Source organism: Zasmidium cellare (assembly GCF_010093935.1).
Source record: "Zasmidium cellare ATCC 36951 unplaced genomic scaffold M409scaffold_3, whole genome shotgun sequence".
Taxonomy (NCBI): domain Eukaryota; kingdom Fungi; phylum Ascomycota; class Dothideomycetes; order Mycosphaerellales; family Mycosphaerellaceae; genus Zasmidium; species Zasmidium cellare.
In genome coordinates this window covers 1,299,870-1,320,000 of record NW_022986947.1, presented here as the reverse complement: position 1 = coordinate 1,320,000, position 20,131 = coordinate 1,299,870, and the positions used below count along the sequence as shown (strand labels likewise).

General features: G+C 53.4%; 9 protein-coding genes across 9 annotated transcripts; 2 read left to right on the top strand and 7 right to left on the bottom strand.

Annotated features, from left to right (window-relative positions):
- Window positions 1-1,283: 1,283 nt before the first annotated feature.
- Window positions 1,284-2,516, top strand: M409DRAFT_17820 (uncharacterized protein; the record flags this gene model as incomplete). The annotated part of the gene is made up of 2 exons (XM_033804233.1): window positions 1,284-1,856; window positions 1,908-2,516. The coding sequence occupies 2 exons, from the start codon at window positions 1,284-1,286 to the stop codon at window positions 2,514-2,516; spliced, it is 1,182 nt and encodes a 393-aa protein (XP_033673478.1).
- A 247-nt stretch (window positions 2,517-2,763) lies between these two features.
- On the bottom strand, window positions 2,764-5,922 carry M409DRAFT_17819 (uncharacterized protein; the record flags this gene model as incomplete). The annotated part of the gene is made up of 2 exons (XM_033804232.1): window positions 2,764-5,105; window positions 5,163-5,922. 2 exons carry the CDS (start codon window positions 5,920-5,922, stop codon window positions 2,764-2,766), a joined length of 3,102 nt encoding a protein of 1,033 aa, XP_033673477.1.
- Window positions 5,923-7,310: 1,388 nt separating this feature from the next.
- Window positions 7,311-8,825, bottom strand: M409DRAFT_63232 (uncharacterized protein; the record flags this gene model as incomplete). The annotated part of the gene is made up of 1 exon (XM_033815491.1): window positions 7,311-8,825. One exon carries the CDS (start codon window positions 8,823-8,825, stop codon window positions 7,311-7,313), a length of 1,515 nt encoding a protein of 504 aa, XP_033673476.1.
- A 203-nt stretch (window positions 8,826-9,028) lies between these two features.
- Window positions 9,029-10,492, bottom strand: M409DRAFT_63231 (uncharacterized protein; the record flags this gene model as incomplete). Its single annotated transcript, XM_033815490.1, has 1 exon — window positions 9,029-10,492. The coding sequence occupies one exon, from the start codon at window positions 10,490-10,492 to the stop codon at window positions 9,029-9,031; it is 1,464 nt and encodes a 487-aa protein (XP_033673475.1).
- A 571-nt stretch (window positions 10,493-11,063) lies between these two features.
- M409DRAFT_17816 (uncharacterized protein) lies at window positions 11,064-11,354 on the top strand (the record flags this gene model as incomplete). The annotated part of the gene is made up of 2 exons (XM_033804231.1): window positions 11,064-11,273; window positions 11,337-11,354. 2 exons carry the CDS (start codon window positions 11,064-11,066, stop codon window positions 11,352-11,354), a joined length of 228 nt encoding a protein of 75 aa, XP_033673474.1.
- A 620-nt stretch (window positions 11,355-11,974) lies between these two features.
- M409DRAFT_17815 (uncharacterized protein) lies at window positions 11,975-13,285 on the bottom strand (the record flags this gene model as incomplete). The annotated part of the gene is made up of 1 exon (XM_033804230.1): window positions 11,975-13,285. The coding sequence occupies one exon, from the start codon at window positions 13,283-13,285 to the stop codon at window positions 11,975-11,977; it is 1,311 nt and encodes a 436-aa protein (XP_033673473.1).
- Window positions 13,286-14,194: 909 nt separating this feature from the next.
- Window positions 14,195-16,661, bottom strand: M409DRAFT_17814 (uncharacterized protein; the record flags this gene model as incomplete). The annotated part of the gene is made up of 3 exons (XM_033804229.1): window positions 14,195-15,451; window positions 15,501-16,443; window positions 16,501-16,661. The coding sequence occupies 3 exons, from the start codon at window positions 16,659-16,661 to the stop codon at window positions 14,195-14,197; spliced, it is 2,361 nt and encodes a 786-aa protein (XP_033673472.1).
- Window positions 16,662-17,415: 754 nt separating this feature from the next.
- M409DRAFT_17813 (uncharacterized protein) lies at window positions 17,416-17,989 on the bottom strand (the record flags this gene model as incomplete). Its single annotated transcript, XM_033804228.1, has 3 exons — window positions 17,416-17,702; window positions 17,752-17,916; window positions 17,974-17,989. 3 exons carry the CDS (start codon window positions 17,987-17,989, stop codon window positions 17,416-17,418), a joined length of 468 nt encoding a protein of 155 aa, XP_033673471.1.
- A 701-nt stretch (window positions 17,990-18,690) lies between these two features.
- Window positions 18,691-19,392, bottom strand: M409DRAFT_17812 (uncharacterized protein; the record flags this gene model as incomplete). Its single annotated transcript, XM_033804227.1, has 1 exon — window positions 18,691-19,392. One exon carries the CDS (start codon window positions 19,390-19,392, stop codon window positions 18,691-18,693), a length of 702 nt encoding a protein of 233 aa, XP_033673470.1.
- Window positions 19,393-20,131: the final 739 nt, after the last annotated feature.

The window sequence follows — 20,131 nt, the reverse complement described above, 5'->3', positions numbered from 1 at the left end:
CTTTATAAAGTAGTACTAGTTAATTATCTAAGAAGACGGTACGCTAGCTTATAAGCACTTCGCTAACGTCGCTATATACTCTAAGCTATCTATTAAGCGCTTTCTTTAGCCTAGAAACTTACCTAATTTAAATATAATTAAGCTAGCTTAGTATTAGATAAAGAGGAAGACTTAGTTATATAGAGACTTTAAGAAGAAGCCTAAATTACGTAAGATCTAGTAGTAAACGTAGGCTAAGCTACTATAGGCTACTATCTAATACTAGATTCGTCGAATTATCTACTATATTAAAGAAGTTATCTAGCTTAAAAGAGATAATAAGTATCGTAAAAGTTCGGAGGATCGGCTATATAATAAACGTACGAAAGCGTTTAATAGTCGATAGGTAGGCTTAGAGGTAACTATTAATTAGATTATAGAGAGTATTAGGTAGTAGTAAGTCGAAAATAAAAAGGAAGAAGTAGATAATATAAAAAGAGAATTAAAGAATATTTATACTTATAAAAAGGTAGCTTAAAAACGGACTATAATTAAGAAAGCGCGCCTATCTATTACTACTAGGCTTAGAGCGAATAATAAAGAGTTAGTACTAATATAGAAAGATAATACTAATAAGTAAAAGAAGTTATAACGTATTTAAAAGAAGTAGTAGTATAGGCTAAGAAGTACTACTATATAGGCTCTATAATACCTATAGATATTACTACTAAGTAAGTAGTTAATAGCGTTATAAAGATAAAGTTTAGGTATAGATATAGGCGTTAGAATACGAGTAGGAGTCGAATTCCCTTAAAATGTCTATACTATAAATTTGTGTAATAGTGTTATTAATTTTTGCGTGAATATCTCAGAACGCGCGTGCGCAGACATGAGCACGGGACTAAGCTCCCGGCCCGCTCCCGAGGGGGTGGCAAGGACTTTTGGTACCAACCTCCGTATCCTGCAGCGGTATGATATGCATGCGACGGCCCGATCCTTCTCACAACCACGGACAGCCACCATTCGTGAGTGCCGATTGCACGAAAATCATTAAGCATTCATCGCCGCCGCTTCTCCACCCCTGACCTCTCGCATCAAACATCCTCCTCCTCTACCTCCTGCAGGGCCGCCTGCGATGGTGCATGTGGCCCTAACTTCACTGCCATCTAGATGCCAGAGAGTGTGTAACGAGATGAAAGGCCCCTCATGACCGCCTTATAAAACCCCAGACTCCCCCGCGGCGAGTACATAGGAGCGAAAGACATAAAGAAAGACCACCACGACGAAGCCCGGCACTTCTCCCAATGCCCGACTTCATCTTCACCAACGCCGACTACGACGAAGAAAAAATCAAAGCCTCCAGCCGCCTCGCCCAATCCCAAGCCAGCGACCAGGGCTTCGTCTTCGTCAACTTCGACAATGGCAACAACGAGCGCCAGAAGCAAGTGGCGAAACGGGCCGTGCGATCCCAAGCAACTGCCTACTCCCACCGCGTAGCACCCCGAGGAGCCTCCAAATCGGACCTCAATCTTCGCGTGCAGCGAAGGATAGAAGACGGCGAGTCTTCACGCAGGCCGTCGCTCGCGTCTTCAGGATCTTCCGAGTCCAAGACCAGCCAGATCGTCCGCAAGAGGCCGAAGAATACTCCTTCGCCCGGACCTTCCCCCGTACGTGTCGCGAATATATCTCGCAAGAGGAAACGGCATCGGTTTAAACGGGAGGGTTCTCACGATAGTGTGCGGAGTGACCGGTCGTTGTCTCCTGGTGCTTTTGAGACGTACCTGCCCAACCCTCTTGCCATGGATGCGAGCATGCGTGATCCGTTTGGAACATATCCCGTGCGGTACAGGTCATGGTTTGGCCAGTTGATCAATTTCGTACGTCTCCTTAACCCTCAAGCCTTGAAACACATCTGACAAGCAATCCAGTGGTACAACGTCGTCTTCACCCGCAGCACCCGCGTCCTCAAAGCCACAAGATCCGAACTCGACATGTACACCGCCTGGTCGCGCCGACAAGAACTCAGCGAGCCGGCCCTCTTCTACACAGCGCTCTACCTCGCGAGCGGCATCCCCGTAGCCGAAGGCCTTTTCCCGCTGAAAGCGGCCCTCTGGCTGCGCTACAAAACCGTCGAAGCCATGAAAGAAGCCCTCGCGGACCCGGACCGCGCCATGAGCACGCCCGTGATCCTCGCCGTCGGCCGCATCGCCCTGCACGAGCACATCTACGGCGACCGGGCGCTGGCGCACAAAGTGCACCGGCCGGCGCAGCTGCGCATGGTGACGATGCGCGGCGGCCTGGCGAATATGGGCCTGCCGATGACGACGGTGCAGCTGATTGTTTGGACGGATGCGTTACTTTCTGCGGAGGCGGGCACGCAGCCGTATTTCGCGGATGTGCCTAGGCAGATTGCGATCCGGTCGTATACGCCGCAGGAGGCGATGCATGTGACGAATCATTGCTCGCCGCAGAGGAATGCGCATCCGGGGTATGAGGGGAATAATAAGGCGGAAGCGGCTGAGGAGCCTGCGGAGTGATGAAGATGGGGTATTTCACGAAGATGATGAATGGAAAAGTTGGATAAGATTTCATGTAAGGTCAGTGTTGTTCCATGGTAATGATCTCATGTATCAATATGTACGTGTACGCTCATGAATCCAAAACGCCACCTCTTATCGAGTCCGAGTCGTTAATGTCTTCATCTCTCTACCTCTATCTCACCACCAGGCTGCTTCGTTCCGTTTCTCTCGCAGGTCGGGGTTTTCTGTCTCTAGTCTCTATCGATCAATGAAACCTTCTCATCTCATAATCCTCGGTCTGGCTCCGTGTAATAGGTCGATGGCCAGCCGGGATGTTCGTGATATTGCCGAGAGCACCACTACCGCTGACCTGAGAAGGAAGTTGTGGTGGGCCAGCTGGTCGGAGGTTGCTTTCGTCGGCGTTGAGTCTGGCGGCTTGTGGGCTGATCACGCCAGATCGTGGATCGACGCGGTTGCCCGAGTTCATGCCGTTGCGAGCGTTTTCCTCAGGGATATCCGCCATGCCGTTCTCCATCAGCCGCTCATCGCCCTCGCCTTGGTGGCTTCGACCGAGGAAGCGGTTGCGGTGAAGTGACTGCGAGCTCCGCCAGCGGCTATCTGTTGATCGCCTGGCGAGGTTTCCTGGTGCAAAATGGTTGTCCCTAGCGGTGGAGCGACCTGCGTCTGCGCTGCTCCTCTCTCTCTCGTCTCGAGAGCGCGACCGCTCGCGCGAGGCTTCGATAATATCCATTTGAGCTCGGGCTGGATTGCGGTCCTCGTACACATCACCAGACATGTCTCCTGCTGCCATGGCCTTCATGCCTAAGCTGAAGTCGACGCGCTTCGTCATCTGGGACATGGACTCGCCGCGAGCTCGACCGCCCTTAAGAATGGAGCCGCTGCGCATCCTGGATGGAGGAGGGGCGAGACCATCTTCAGGTGCGACGAAAGGAGGATCTTCTGGGGCGTTATCTGGTCCGTAGCCCATCGGATGGTCAGGCGTACCTCCGTGGCCAGCGCCAGCCATACCAACGTGTGGCACCTGCGAGAGGTACATAGGGAATGTCTCGCGCATGCCAGGCAGACGCATGTATGGTCCTTCGATGCCAAGTTCCTGCATGGTGACCATCATCGCGCAAATGAACTTGTTTCGGCGGGCCAGACGAAGACCTTCGTTTTGCCAGTTAGATTTGTAGAAGAAGACCACGTTCAAGTTCATCGAGTGAACGTCGACGATGTCTCGTAGTTCCGTGAGAATGTTGCCCTGGTATTCGCGGTTCTCCATCTTGACGAACTCGAGGAGCTTCGTTCTCAGGCCATCGATCTGCTCGAGCGTGGTTCCGAACTTGATTGTGATGCTAACAGCCTCGGCGAGACCACCAGATCGTCTTTGGTTCAAGATGAAGAGGGTGTTCAGATAGCTGTTGGGAGCCTGAACAATGTGTCCTTCCATCTTCTTGAATTCAGTGTAAAGCAAGCTTATCTCCTTGACGAAGTAGTCATCGCCTTTGAGTTGGGAACCAGTGTTGCCGTAGATACCCACACGATCGCCGACATCAAACGGGTGTTTGACGAACACGAAAATGACCGACTGAAGGAACTCCTGGGCGGTGGCGCTGAAGAGCCAAGACAGGGCCAGGACCGTGGAGCCAGCCGAAGTGAGGACGCCAGCCGCAGAAGTCGAGATGAGTGAGATGAAGACAAGGATCACAACGACGACCACAACGAACATGAAAACGTCGTCCAGTCGGCCAACGACAGAGTCCAAGTCCTTCAGCGACGCGGTGATTGACTTGCGCTCACGGCCGATCTCCACGCAAACAGCCTCTAGCTCCTCCATTGAGATGTCACCGTTCATGTCCTTGTCAAACATCGTGAAAGCGGCATTGGCCTCGTCGTCGTTCTCGAACGCCGGTCGTAGATCGTCGGCGACAACTGTCTCGGTCTCCTCTCTGGCGAAAGTCCGGTAGAGACGGCGAGCGAGAACTTGTGCTCCAGTGGTCGAGCTCAAGAGAGCCAACACGACTTGCTGAGGGTGTGTACTCTTGATGACCTTCTTCCCAGTGAAGTCGCCTGCTACTTTCCCAGCCACGTCTCCGAACTTCGACAGCGCCTGCTTGCCTGTCTTGGCAGCTTCGGTCAGCATTTGGCCTGGGGTCCTGGCACCAGACGCTGGCTCTCCAGTACGTTGCTCAAACTCGGAATCCTCCATTGCGATCTTGGCCTTGGAAAACGTGTATAACTTTGTGAGCGAGCCGATCTGGAATTTGTTGATTTCGATCCGGTCCGCGTACGTGCGCAAATGGAAGCTGATGGCAATCAATTGAATGATGATCTTCTCCACAAAGTTAAGGATTGCGCCAACGAAGAACGATACGAGCACTTTGTTCATCGTGCCCATCCAGGGAGCGGTGTATGAGTGCGGGTGGTCCCGTTGGTGGTAAGTCATTGTGGGCAGGAAAGATACTTCGATGGCCAACCACCAGAAGAAGATTGTCGCAGGTAGTTCCAGCTGCTTGCCCATATCTCGCCACTTCTTGGCATTGTTCGTGAAGAAACTAGCAACGAGGCCAATGGGAAGTGGTAGACTTTTGGCGAGAAGACGACCTACGCGGTGTGTTAGCTATCGTAGAGCCTGGCAAGACATGAATCCTCAACACTTACCGGCCCACAAGCTTAGCCATACAATCTCCAGCCACACAGAAAACCATAATAAGTATACACCTCCGACAACAGCATTCTTCCATTTCAGTACGCCAAGAAGTAGCGGAATCAGGATAATCAGAGTGACAGGCGCAATATAAGTGAGCCACCGGACCAGAAAATTCGACTGATGGATCTTCTTCAGGAACTTGGCAAATCCCGTGGCAGGGTTCTCGACTGGTTTATAGACCTGAGTCTTCTCGTGGACCGGATTGGTAGCGACATCAAACTCGTCGACATGGTCGTCGCGTTTCCGCGACTTGGATCGGTATGTCTGACTCTCGTTTGTATCGGTCTTACCCAATGCGGCCTCCTCTTCTTCGATCCTCGAGATCTGTCGCTCCACTTTCAGGAGCTCTAGATCGTCGTCGAGTCTGTGAGCCTGCTCACGGGTTTGGGACGCGGACGTAATGCTTCGTAATGGATCGCCAGGCTCGTATTGTGTTTCCACAGTAAGGTGGCTTCCAGCTCGAGGTCGATTCGGCGGCAGATTCTCACGATAGTCCCCAGAGCGACGTTGTTGGTGGTGGATGTCTTGTTCGGCGTCCCCCACTACAGTTCCCTCGTCCGAACTATTATTCCGATGCGAATTGTTGACGTTGTATGAAGGTAGCGACGGTCGCTCGTGACTGGGCCGTCCAGGAGCATCGCCAGGATTGCTCATTTGGTACGAAGGTTGGATATAGGTCGGCTCTGGCCTTTCATCGTTCGGAGTCGTCATGCTGCCGATTGAATGGAGCTCTCCAGCGAACGAGTGATCCGGAGAGTAGTCCAAGAGATGTAGTTAGCGATGAAAGAATGGGTGGGCGGACGGCGGTTCAAGTGTCGTGTGTCGTCCGCCTAACAGTTGTTCGTCCTCGGGCGTGTGGGCGCAGGAGGGTTCACAGGGTGACGTCGGGCAGTTTTTTAGCCTTTGGTGGCTGCAGAAAGCCAAAAGAGCCAAACACGCGCGAATGGATTCCAGTCTCCGCGTGGAGAGTCGAGGAACAAGCAAGGAAACTTGGTGCGTGGAACGAGTGTGGTGGTGGTGATGGAGTGGTGACCAAGCGTTTGCTCCACCTTCTCCCGCAGTCAGAGAGCAGCGTGCTGTTTTGTTACCGGCCCAGCAGAGGGTGACGGCCAGGAGAGACGTTGAGGACAGAAAAATAGAACAGGCAAGCCAAGACGGAAGAGTCGTCGCGATAGGAGCACAGGTGCGCAGGTACGCGCTGAGGTGTGGCGATTCTCACAGCTCCAGGCCAATGATCGCGGCGTCTTTTCGGCTGAAGCTGCTCGATGCCACCGCGGTGATCGTGATGCTCTGCATGGATCTCTTCGCCCTTCGTATTTTTCGAAACGTCGGCTGCACTCCTACCGTCGTGGCGCGTTTGAGACTTTCACAATTCTTCTTGTGCAGCGGCTGCCTTTTCCCTTTTCTCTGTCTTCGATCCTTGTGCCTGCAGAGGATGCAGCCACATCGGCGCCACAGCCGCGGCCGTTGTCGAACGTTGACGCCGCTGGGATGGTCAAGATATGCTCAAGATGCGCCAATGAGCTGTTGGCACGAAAGTTGGGGATACGATACTGCGTACGGTGTTGCCACTGTAACCACAATACGACGACATGAGTCGAGACGTGACGTCCATTGGTAGAAGCGACTTCCACAAGCAATTCTTGCTTCGAAATGCCAGGATGGACGCTGGCAAGAACGGACATAGCACCGCATGGCAGGCACATGGGACACACAACTGCCGTGCCGAACGCTACATGCATTTGAAGCACTCAACCAGAACGCCAGCAGGCATATCCAAGATGCTTCAAGCCTGTGTCAAAATTACCATCACCCTTGCACCGTCTGGACTTGACGACAGACTTCATCACTTGTCCTTCACGTTCAACTTCAGTGTGTGCGTTACTCTTAGCTTCAGTCACAACATGATGTGCACGCTCACTGGACATTTCACTGGCTACTTTACTGCGCGATGTCCCTGGATAGGAGACTAATAAAATTGATGGCAATTACATCTCGTATAATGCGAGGAATAACAGCATAACTAGCGTATTCAAATCAATCTCTTCATCCCTAACGCAAGATACACTCTCACACCTCGTCGTCCCATCGAATTATCCTCAAGGAGGCCCAAACTCCGCCCTCCTCCTCTCCATCCAAAAATACGCCTGCGGACTCCCCAGCATCCGCCCCTGCGCAAGACAATACCCAACCTCCTTCCCCACAACCTCCTCCCTCCCCTCAAGCCGCAACGTATTCGTCCCCTTCGTCCAAATCGAAACCGGAAACTTCTGCTCCCCCTCGGTCTCGAAGTAGACCAGATGACCTTGTTCAAAGAGATCGTCAAACAAGATCTTCTGGAAGTTGGCAGAAGGGGATGCGCAGTGCTTGAGGATCGAGGCGAAGGTTCCGGGGGAGGCGTCCGGGGCGGAGTCGTAGGCGGTCGTCATCATGTTGTCGAGGGTGAGGTCTTGCAAGTTGGGGGATTGTTGGATGAAAGCTAGGAGGTCGTGTTCCCAGACGTGAAAGCCGCGGAGACGGCATTTCTGCAGGTTCAGAAGGTGGTCTTTGGAGACTTGTGCGAGACGCTGGAGCACGACTTCGTCTTTGGCGTCTTCCGGGGTGAGGACGCTGATAGCGAGGTTGAAGTAGTGGAGATCTAGGTCTTCGAGGTTGGTGCAGAGGGAGATGAGTGTTGCGAGCCCGCGGAAGTTGGTTTCTTCGGCTGCCTCTGCTCGCAGTTCTTCGATTGGCCTTTTCGTGGGCGCGATAGACCAATCCACGTTGTCTCCTGGATCTCCCGTCCTTGCTGCATTCTTGTCGGTTTCGTCGATGATACGGTCGGAGAGGCTGATTGAGAGGGACTTGATCGATCGCAGGCATGTCTGGAGGGACGGATCCTCGAAGTCGAGGACACTCAGCTCGTTGGAAGGGATGCTGCAGCGAAGGAAGTTTTCAGGGTTGAAAAGATTGAGCTTCGTCACTTGCAGTCCACTCGCAGCCAACGCAGGCATCGTTGTCTTGAAGGCATCCGTGGCTGCCTGCCAGGTGTACTTCCAACCCATGCCGCTCACAGGACGCTGGTGCTTGTCTGCGTCGTCCCGACACATCGCCACTTCGAGGGACAGTGAACGTAAAGCGCCTTTGCCGTTCGCCAACAAGTTTGTCAAAGCCTCTCCCAGAAGCTTTATGTCTTGACCAGCCTCTCGAAGTTGCCGGTGCTCCTCACATCGTCGATTGATCGTCTCAAGATCACGCTCCGCCTTGGCCAACTCTTCAGCCGAACATCTCTCCTCAGTCGACGCAAAAATAGGCCCATTCCGCTCAACAACAGTTCTCGTCTTCTTTCTCAGAATCGACTCAAGGCCCTTGGGATTGTTGGCGATGCCAATCAGGGTAATATTCTGAACCAGGCATCCTAGCAGGCCAGGCTGAGTGACAGCAACAAATGTCTCGAGCGATGACTTTGTGAGATCGATCGTCTTTGAGCGAAAGAATGATTTGAAATGATCCTGTGTCACCTTTGCTGCGACGAGGCGGCTGGTCAAGCGAAGACTGCAGATATCTGGGAGATCCAATAAGACCACGATACTCTCTACAATCTCGTTGGCCAGGTTGGAGATGTGGGCTGCCATGGTGAAGTGCGAAATCAAAACCACCGTTCCCGAGATGGTGGGTTGTGCACGGCAAAGTGATACAACAAAGGGAAGCAAAACCCCCGGAAAATGTTTGAAGGTGAAGGATGGCTTTTATGTATGGGAGATCTGTACACACAGAGAGCTTACAGACATGTGACTTTTAGGCAGAAGTCGGTCATGTGACTGACTGCCCAACACATCTACAAGAATCCCGCCAATGCCTCCATGAACGCAGCATGGTTCTCCAAGAACGGCAGATGACCAGCCTTGGGTATCGATTGGAACGTCGTGTTTGGAATTCCAAACTTCTGCAACGCCTCGGGGAGCTTGCCGTCACCTTCGCCTGCGATCAAAAGTCCAGGTGTCTTGATGTTTGCTACGTGCGGCTTGAGGTCGTAGTCGCCCAAGGCGGACGTGTTCTGCTCGAAGCCGTCGAAGTTGGCCTGTTGTGCCATCGGTAGTACCTTCTTGGCGTTGGGTGAGTCATGGTTCTCTGGTGTAAACCATCGGTTGACGGTTGCCTTTGCCAGTTCGGCCATTCCTTTGGATTTGGCGAGCTCCACGCGCTCTGCCCATGCTTGACTGTTGGCAGGGCTGGAGGCCACGTTACAATCGCAGGCAACGAACTTCTCCAACAAGTCCGGATGCCTGATGGCGAAGTTGATCGCCGTAACACCGCCCATGCTGACGCCCATTACAGTATAAACCTTGTCCAGATTCAGTCGCTGAAGGAGATACTCCAGATCATCCGCGAGAAGGTCAAAGTTCGTGTGGTTGCTCTTCTCCGTCTGCTGCGAGTAGCCTCGGGAGTTGTATCTCAATACTCTGAATGTCTTGCCGTTGATGCCCTTGATGAGGTCTGTGGCCACTTCGTCCCAGATGTGCAAGTTGGTCATGATCGAGTTCACACAGACAACAATAGGATCCGCCGGATTGCCTTCCAATTGAAACCGCAACTCGGCGCCATCAGTGCAAATAACAGAAGACGGAGGCTCCTCAAGCTTGTCGAAAGTCAAGTGGTAACCCCACGTCCTCGACTCCTTCCACTGGACTTTGCTCATCATCTTCGTTCTCCAGGGCGTGTCCATGGCTGCGCGATGCTCGGATCCATTGAGTCCATTCTTCGCCTGGAAATCATGCACAGCCAAACACTCCACCTGACCAGCAGGCGGCATCCCATTGATCCCTCCCACAACCATCTTGAACCGCCTGGTACGGATCCAGCCCGGGACTTTCGCCATCATATCGGTATGTTCTTCTTCGTACCACTTGTTAAACTCGGCCAGATCAGACTCATTAATCCTCATCGACACCGCGCGAGTCACCTGAGGCGGTCCGTTGAACTCCCCACGAACAGAAACCAGACTGTAGATTTTGCGATCCAGTGACTCGAAAGTGCTCATGATGGCTTTTTCTCGCAGCGATCGCTCCTCCCGCAGCCGGGTGTAAATCCTTTTATCCAGCCATGAAAGATCAGAGACATCGTAGACGGCCGACCATTGCGGCCTCTCGCCGTCGACTGCTTTGTAGCGGTCTCCAGTCTCGATGAACGGCAGCCGAAGTCGCAGGGGCCCGTGTTCGGTATTGTACCAGTCGTGGAAAATGTTCTCGTCCGTGTTCCAGCCCGGCTGGATCGCCACCGCGAGATATCCAGGGCCGTTCATTTTCGAAGATCAGTGTCGTCGATTGTGGTTCAAGTATGGATGCTTAACTCTGCATGTGCATGGCAAGAATTGGAGTTGCTGCAAATACTTACGCCGGCGGTCAGGAGGAGAAGGCGTCCGGAAAGCTAGGTCGGCATTCTACGGCACAGTGTTTACGCAGGAGTTGAGCAGCAGCAGCAGTCTCCTTGATCAGGGGTAAGGTTGCAGGAGGATGCGTTCAGATTGGCACTTCTTCGAGATCAGTCATCTTGCATGCCACCAGATGCAGCTTGGAATCCTGAATGATGATGGCGACTGCCAAGAAAGGTTGGCCGTTCGATGGCGAAGTTGCTGGTGTCGAGGTGATCGGCTTCAACTGCCGAACCCAGACAGCTCGTCACTGCCATCACAGTCGCCCGTTGAAGGTGATTGGGGAGATGCCGATGCCGCCTCACAGCTTCCAAGCAGGCAAACCTCACATAGCACTCGCATAATCAGAGTAAACCGCCAATTCTCCAAACCAGCCTAATCCAGAACAAACAAACATCCAAACCAACCCAAAGCTTCCATACCACCCACCCACCACACAGCAATGTCCGCCCAAGCCTCAGCCTTCTCAACACCGCCAAGCGACAAGGATACGCCCACCCAAGACCGCGGCATCTTCGATCACGAAGCCAACAAGCACCAGAGCCACCACTACCTGCGCATGTACGGCGGACAGGTCGTGCAAGCCGCCATGTGGGGGTTTGGAGCAACTCTCGGTGCAGACGCTGCGAATGCGGCGGTGGGTGAGGTGAAGGTATGTTGTTCTATTCGCTAGAGTACATGGCAAGAGGGTGTGTGCTGACTGGAGGGTGAACAGGAATGGTGGCGGCATTGAGACTCGCTGAAACAGACGAGATTGACGCTTTTTGACCGACTTTCCACGAGGCTATGAGATGTGACTTATGACGAACTGCAAAAGCATGGGATAAGAGACTTATACGAGTATGCTCGAAGGCGTTGCAAGGCGGATACACTGTACGAAGAGCTATGGGAGGGTTTTTGTGATTGCACATACATGCGGCATACATAGAGATGGATATATGTTTGGAACGGCACCGTTTGCTAATGGGGCTGTATACGCTCTCAACTACGCATCGTTGTCGAACACGAGATAGTCTCAACAGGGAACATCAGCTACACGATGCCGGTATATTGCTGCTTCTCATGAGCGGCGCATATCAACGCCTCTCTGCACCACTGCCAGCGCGAATGATCATCTCTCATAACAGACCAGCCCCATGCCACCAGGCACCATCTGTTTATATATCATAGACCAGTGTTGGAAAGGATCTCGCAGGTACAATTCATCATCAACATTCGAGGAAGCCGTTTTTCATTCCACCGTAACAACAATGATAAAAACTTAAGTAGTAGTAGTAGAGAACCTCCCCTAATCGAAGCGCCGGAAGCTGCTCACTCAAGAGTCCGTTTCATTTCATCCTTCCCATTCGCTCATCATCCCCCATCGCCCACCCTCACTGTACTTCTTGATGTATCTCCATTGACCATCGCCGCTGGTTCCGCCTGAGGATGTCTTCGCCCATTAGGCTTCTTCCTCTGTGCCACTTCCGCATGCTGCCCATTAGACCTCACCGCTGAAGAAGTCTCCATGTCTTGGTCCTCCAATTCCCCCTCTGGGATTTGGTCGTTGTCGTCGGCCATCTCTGAGTCAGCCATCTCGGCCTCTGCTGCGGCTGTGGCCGCATTGTGCATTATCGCCTCCTGATTCTCGGCCCATATCCTGCATTCGTCAAGGTCATTGATGTCTGTCGGTCGACTTCGTAGCCACTTCATCCTTGGGCCAGTCTTGGCGATCTCGCTCACCCGGAAGCCGTATATGCGCGGCTCGTAGATGTTGCCGGGCCCTAGACCAGGCGCGAGGTTCTTCGAGGCCACGCCGTTGATCTGATCAGGCTGTTTCAATACTTGTCGGTCCAAGGGTGGCGGTGGTAGGTTTGGTTGTTGTGATGTTAATGAGGATGAGAGCGAGCCTCTTGAGGCTTTGTCCAGGCTGGCACTTTGTCCAACTGCAGTACTGCCGGATAGTGGTGATGACGCGGACATCGAAGTATCGGCCTGCGGTTGAGGCGGCCTTTGGCCCCCAACGTCGAGCTCGGGGAACGTCATGAAGAAGAGGCATCCAAAGGTTGTTCCAAAGAAAGCCCCATCGACGGTCTGAAAACGGCTATTGGGCGGGCTGTACACGTCCAGACAGCTAGGGCAGAACAACTTGACGGTCTCTTGTCCCGGTATGTCTGAGCAGCCCACTGGCAGAACTTTTGCGCCATGGCAAAACACTCGCGGGCAATGTCCGAAGTGGCCCAGCTCATACTTCTCCGCCATCTGCTGTATCCCTGGCCGGCTGGTAATGAACCTCTGGTGTATCAGGCCGTACAGCATCTCTGCCGAACTCTCGATGACGCTCAGATCGCTTGCCATTCGCAGGTGTCTCCTCTCGGCAGCCGCGGCCGCAGCATCTGCAGCCCTTCTGTATCCTCCCCTTGCCAATGCATCGCCATCCTGCATCTCATCTTCATCGTCGTCGTCTTCCTCTTCTTCCTCTTCCTCCTCCTCGCTCGCGTCTTCGGGCTCCACATCCAGTATCATCTCCAGCGCCTCTTTGTACATGGGCACTTGGCTTTGTAGGCCCGTCAGGTTGAAATCATCCTCGATAAAGTCTTCCGACACCTCGGCGAAATACTCGTGGCCGACCAGCGAGCAGAACGCCGAGATCCAGCTCTCGGGCGCTTGACTAGAGGACGACATGTGGTCGTTGTCGCTGTCGAGCTCGTTCAGGGCGACGTGGTGGACGGTGCAAGCTTTCGCAAACGCTGAGCTCAGCCCGCGCTCGTGAAAGTCTGGGCGGACCAGCGCCTCCCCTCGAGGCAGAGTCGGGGAGGAGTCTTGACGGTGGTGCTCGATCGGCGGCGGAGGCGACGAGCCCGACGGTGAGTCGCTTGTGAGCGCTTCGTCGACAAGTCGCTGAGCCACTTTCACGGCCAAGAAGGGGAAATCGGGCGAGAAGGGCTGTATCTCCTCTCACACAGCGTCGATCCAACCGCGATGTGTATGTTGCGGTCGCTGAGGTTGTTGGCGGCGGAATGGCGGCCTTTCAAGTGCGATGCCGGCTCTTGCAAACAGATATTGTCCCGCAGTCCTTCACTTGCGTCTTGCCGCTGCACATGCTCTTCCTAGAATGTCCGTGACTATCGGCAGGGCTCCAATACGGTGTCTAATCGCTCATTCACTCGTTCCAGGGCAGATCGGGCATCGGAAAGGCTGCAGTTGTGAGGTGAAGTTCTCTGTTGGGGTCGTCTCCACCGCTTGCGTTGCGTCGGCGGTCTGGCTGGATGTCGTCGTGCTCCAGCGCAGGGAAGGGCGGGAGAGATAGCCTTGTGCGACGTCTAGGCACGGCGCGGTGAGGTATGGCCAGCGGTCGAATGCGCTGAGGGATGTTTCTCATCAAGCGAACAACAAAGCACACCACCCACGCTCGACGAGGGGCTGACCCCAAGGTTGACCCGGCGCCGTAGATCTGCCTGCGATAGACTTCATCCATCCGATTTCTTTGTTGCGCACACTTCTACACGCTATCAAATAGAATTCATCACATGCAAAAGGTCTCAATAGGAGCGATACTTCATCACACGAGCCAGTATGTACAGTATTCAAGTCCTAGAACAACTCCTTCAGAATGTTCGTCAATCCATCGTCGCCGCCGTACCCCTCCATCCCCTCCGAATGCACGCCCCCGCTCGGGTACGCTCCGTCTTGACTGCCGTTGTTCATGCCAATGCCCTGGTAGCCTCCCGCTGCTTCAAAAAGGCTTGTCAAGTCGTGTACCATGCCTTCGGGGCTGCTGCTCGAACCTGCCGGAGCCGACCAGTTCTGTTGCGGTGTGCCGTTGTACAGTGACAACTCGTCCACGTTGTGACCTGCTAGTCCAGCCATGGCGACAGCAGCAGAACGACTGGACTCGAGATCGTCTTTCGCGGACTTGTTGTTCGACTGCCCGTTGGTCAAATCTTTGACAGGTAGCCCAAGCTTAGGGCCAACTTCCTTCAGCACGCGGATCGTCTTCCACAACCGCTTGCTCACCCAGCTACCCTTACTGAAGCCGCGCACCAGCTCAAGTGCCATGTAGAACTCCTCGCGCACATCGTCAGCAAACAGGGCGGGAGCATGGCTGACGGCCAAGAAGAGCACAGCCAGTGCTGATGTGAGGAAAGCGTTGAACAGGACCTGTTGCGTTCGATACAGGTCAGATGTTTGATTGATGTGCGTCAGCACCCGTACTGTGTCCTTTGCAAGGTTCACGGCATTTTGCGCTTGTTCGCGATTTTGCATGATGGAAGTGGCAGAATGCAGCACTGGTCGATAAATCAGGATTCGCATCTGATTAGCTCGAAGGTACAGTATGATGCGCAGTCGGTGGCCAGCGCGAGATGGTGCTGGTCCGATGGGAGTTGATGCCCTGGCGCCGTCGGTAGGATGCTCGAAGCGGAGATGTGCTGGAATGTTCTTGTGCCATTGGATGATCTGGTAGTCCAAGTAGCTCATGTCGTCGGTGTTGATAGGTACGCCGCCACGAGAAGGCGACATTGGGGCAGCTACAGATTTCCATACTTTGCTGCTAAGAGTCGAGTATTGAATCATGGCGCTGAGGTATGGCGATCTCTCTTCAGGCTTGGGCAGTTGAGGATCAATATCCGAGTCTTGAAGCGCGAATGGCATGCCTGTACCAAAGCTCCAACGGCGATCGAGGACATAGATCGCCCAGAAGAGCAGCACCGTGTCAGAACGCTCCGATTCGTCTTTGATCGCGTCGTAAGTCTCCCGTCGGTGAAGTCCAAGCTCGATGCAGAGCCGGGCTGTAAGGCCTATGATACGCCATGATGTGCCTTCGTTGTCGCGATGGAACTCGTACATTGCCTGTAAACTCGTCAGCTGTGGCATGGGTATCAAATGTTGAGTCAAATACCGTCATTGTAAGTAAACGAATCGCCTTCACACCAACAGCACCAAGAAGCATCGTATCGATCGCCGGCTGTACGTACTCGAACAGGCGTTGACCAAGATCGCTGCGACCACAAGCTTCTACGGTCAAGGCAGTAGCCAGGACAAGCTTCAATATGTTAGTGTCTTCGTCGTCAATCGAATCGGCACCCGGTAGGCCTTGTTGCATGAGCCCCGTTCGATGCGCAGCCTCCATGAAGCGGTATAGCTTGGTCGCATAGTCCACGACTTTGTTAACATCGAGAACTGGGTACATGAGCCCCATTTCGTCCTCATACACCCTGCAAAGCCTCAGGGCCTCTTCCTGTGAGATGCTCCAGATCGGATCTTTCTGTGCATGTATACTTTGCAAGACCTGCATGTTGCTTCCGACCGGAGACCTATCCGGTGTGACTTCTGCTGTGCCGGTTCCCGCTCCTCCACTGCCATTGTTCCCTTCATCGCCCTGACTTGTGATTCCCATGGTCTCCAGACTGCTTTTCGCTACCCCGAAGTTGAACGCGGAGCTTGTAGGCCCTCGAAAGCTATTCTGCTTGCTGTGGGACTGGTTCCGAGGTCGTGGTGCACTCGGAGACAGCATACTCGCGCCTGGCGAAGCGTGTAGATTGGGGTATGACCCGCGATGCGAAGGGTAAGGTGCAGATTGCAGCGATGGATCGATTGGAGTGGGTTGCTGTCCGACGCCCATTCCCTGTCCCATTTGTGCGCGCAATGTATTGAGACCCTCGTAAAGCGCATTTACTTGGTCCTGAAGCATTGCGATCTGGTTCGACATCTCTTTATACTCTTGCGAGTCCTTGAACCCATTGCAGCAGTTCGGCGCATACACGCATTCGAGGTTCAGGTTGCCGCATCGCTGGCAGGGAGTCTGGCCATTGCACTTGATCTTGCGTCGCTTGCACTCATTGCTGGAGAGTCACTGCCGTCAGCTATACTCGCACATCCGCTTGCTTAAGAATCCATACCACGCGATCGAGACGTATCTGTTGCGCCGGGCTCGTTGCTGAGTGCTTCCGCCATCCTCGGCCTTTCTCTTGAGGCCTCCATTCGCGTTGTCGTTGTCTTCGGCAGGCTGCTGCTGGAGCTGATGAGCCAAGCTGGCTATGTTCTGGACGTCCTGGTTCATGACCGCTGTGAGGTATCGAGGGCGGAAAAGAGGCCGTTCAAGTGGGAGAGTAAGCGGAATGTAAGGACAATTGCGGAGCCCTGACTGGAGAAGTGCGGGGACAAATCGAAGCGAGAACGGTTTTGTGGTCACGTGATAGTTCACATTCTTTCGGCATTTCGTTCGCTACATATTTGCAATTTATGGAGATCGTGTTATGGGCGTCTCGGGGATTTCAATGCATGGCATGAGAATTGGAAGCCCAGAAAGCAGCCAGTGATGAGCGATGCAATTTTCATGTAGATTGAGGCCAACCATCCTTCTGGATCAGCGGAACGAGACAGAATGGTGCAAAAGTAGGTGAAATTGTTGTTCTGAAGTCGCACATAAGTGCGATGATCCAGCACTCGACGACTAGCAATCCTCTGTTGTGCTTGGGCAATCTGAGGCCCTTCCACTCACGACTGAGTACTACCAAGTGACTTGCTTGTTGACAGCAAATCACAATCCTCGTCCTTGACCTTGAGATATGGTCCTCGTCGTTGCAGCGGCGTTGGTGATTGTGGTATCGCGGACGTTCGACGCTCAGAGGCTGCTTGCCGCTCCTTTCAGCGAAATGCCCTCGATGTCGCGACTGAGCTGGTGCTCCGTTTGGCCGAATATCGCCCACATGGCCCTCCAAATTTACGGAGACGCCGTGCCATGTGGACGCCACAGTACTTGGGCGTCCCATGGCACGGCGTCTCCGTAAATTCTTCAACCAGCATTCCATTCCTCATGATGCACCGGCAGCTGCTTGTCCTCCTTGCTGCCCAGTCAGCATCCTCTGCCTCAACACCTCCTCCACCATCCGCAGGTTATTCGCCTTGCCATTCACGATATTCTCGAGATCCTTAATACTCTTCCCAAGCTCTTCAATCTTGCCGTTGTAGAACTTCTGCGCATCGCCGGTCGTCTTCTCCACGTAGAAGCCCGTTCCTATGTCCACGAGTACGTGCTCTTCATCCGCGAGTTTGCCAGGTGCGTAGAGGGAGGACGTGAGAGGGACCAGTAGAGGCTTGTCTTCAAACAGGTCAGCATCACCGTATTGCAGATTCCAAACGCCCAATACCTTTTACGCTATTGGCAACTCCATTCTGGATGCTGATGTTACAGTCGCGAAACTTTTGCTGTGCCGTCCGAAGGTTTTGATATGAGTTCGTCAAGTGCTGAACCTCGTCGTCGAGTTGTTTCTTTACTTGTGACAGCTGTTGGACTGGCAGAGTCGCGAGATCGACTGTTGAGACGAGTCAGAACAGTATGCGCGGTTAATTTTGGAGCTTGAGAAACTCACTCTGCTGACCGGCCATGTTGTGTAGATCTGAAGTCTAGTGTTTGTGGTGAGGTTGAGGACGATCTGCGACAGTCACGTGATCGCAAAGTCGCTAAATCTTTCTTCCGACGTCACTCAATGAATTCCGCAGGCCTTGCGGCGTGTACCTTCGATAGTCGGCTTGAAGTCGAGTATATGTATATGTTATCTCCCCGAGGGCGAGAGCGACTAAGCTCATGATTAGAGCTCGAGCTGTCGAAAATACTTGCGACTTAAGGAGATGATCGCTTGTTCCAGTTGGCCGTAGATTTCTTGGGCAGGGGACGGGGTCACGACTTACATCAGACGCGGCATTTAACCTCTTCATGAGATCTCTATAGTGTTTAGGCAGTAGGAATGGAACGCAGTGGGACATCGAAGTATTTGTAAAGACTGTGGTTGCTTTTATCCGTCCGAATACTTCAGAAACATCATTCTGTCCCAATGAAAAAGAGAACAAGGCCACGAGTCCATCAACTGCCAAGGGCAGGAGACATCAGAAAGCCATCGCAAAATCATGCCGACGTCAAGCAGCAGCAAGACGAAGGCCGCGGCAAAGAAAATCGGGAGCGGCCATCAAAAAGACCAGTGGCGACAAGGCGCCTGTTGCACTCCCTCCAAGTCATGAAAAACATCCTCCACCAGCGACTGCCCATGTTGCAGACGCCGCTTCCCCTTCATGCAATTACTTCGAGCAGCTTACTCGGTGGCTTGGGTAGCCTCCAGAGCCTGCGCCCTCTGCTTCCAGAATTCGACTTCTGCCTGTAGATCGGCGATCTGAGTCTCAAGCTCATCACGCTCTTGAACCTTCTTTGCTCGTGACTTACGAGCGGCAGCAGTGTTTCGCGCACGCTTCAAGGCCACTGGGTCACCCTCATCAACAAGAATAGGTGGCAGAGGCTTGTCACGCTTGCGAGCACCGACACCAGCGATCGTAGAGTGCTTGACAACAGGGCTGAAAGGTCTTGGTGACACGTTGGTAGAGCTGCGCTTGCGGTTGCTCTCTCCCCCTGGGTGGACCATGATTGGGTTTGACGATGTGCGCTCCATGGCATGGTCAGTCGTACTTTCGTCGGGGAATAGAGAAAACCAGTTGTTGTCGGCAGTCATGCTGTCAGTGAAAAGAGGAGAAGTCTGATAGTCGTCCGGAGTCTCAAGGAGAGTAGAACCAGGAGTCGTCAGATTCGTAAAAGAAGTCGATGGTGGAACGGAGTCATTGAGCAAATCCTTTGGCGAAATGGTACCAGCCGCCGCCCCATCGTTGATGGCGGTAAAGCTGTTGTCGCCGGTGGGCATGAGCTCGAAGTCATACTTGCCATCGAACGTGAACAGTTCAGTGTCCCCAGCCGCGCTGAGGTCGCCGAATGTTCCGTCGTAGGCAACGTTGATGTCTGAATCCATGGTTAGAGAATGTGATGGCAACGGGGTCGGGTCTGTTTTACCTCCACCACCCATCGCGAAAGATGTAATATCGTTCACTTGCTGATACTGAAAGTCTCCCAGATTGCCGGTAGAGTTTGAGTGGAAAAGAGGAACAGGTGGACGTTGTTGGAAGGGTATCTCCTGGCTATGAGCTGAGTGTAGTTGTCCGTTCGTGTGGAACGCCGCTTGGTCGGCGGTGGTAAACGTGGGAATCAGCGACGAATCGAGCGAGGGAGCCCGACGGGAGGGAGCCTGCTGGAGGTGGGTAGGAGTCGGCTGCTGGAACAAGTCGAAGTCTTGCGTGAACACGGGCTGCGGCGTTTGCCTGGGCGGTGCTGATGGAGGAGGCCATGTTTGCTGTTGTGAAGCCGTTGTGGACGGCGGGTTGGTTTTCACAGGGCGGTAGTCTTGACGACGGGCGCTTTTCTTGTGAAGGTCCGGAGACGCTTCGAAAGTGGAGAGAAAAGTCTGGATCGGTGGTGGTTGTATGGTGACGACGCTTAAGCGGAGACTGCCATGATTCTGGTGTCTCTCGGGTTGTATTGTGTGTGTGTTTGTGTGAGTGAAGGTTGGAGGAAAGAATTTTGAAATGGTGGGGTTTCTGCCTGGCTTTAAACAACGGAACTGCGGCGGGCGGGAAAGGACACTGTGAGTGACTCACAGTCCTGCTGAAACGCTTGGACCGATACTGCTTTAGCGTTTGAGTTTAACGAAACTC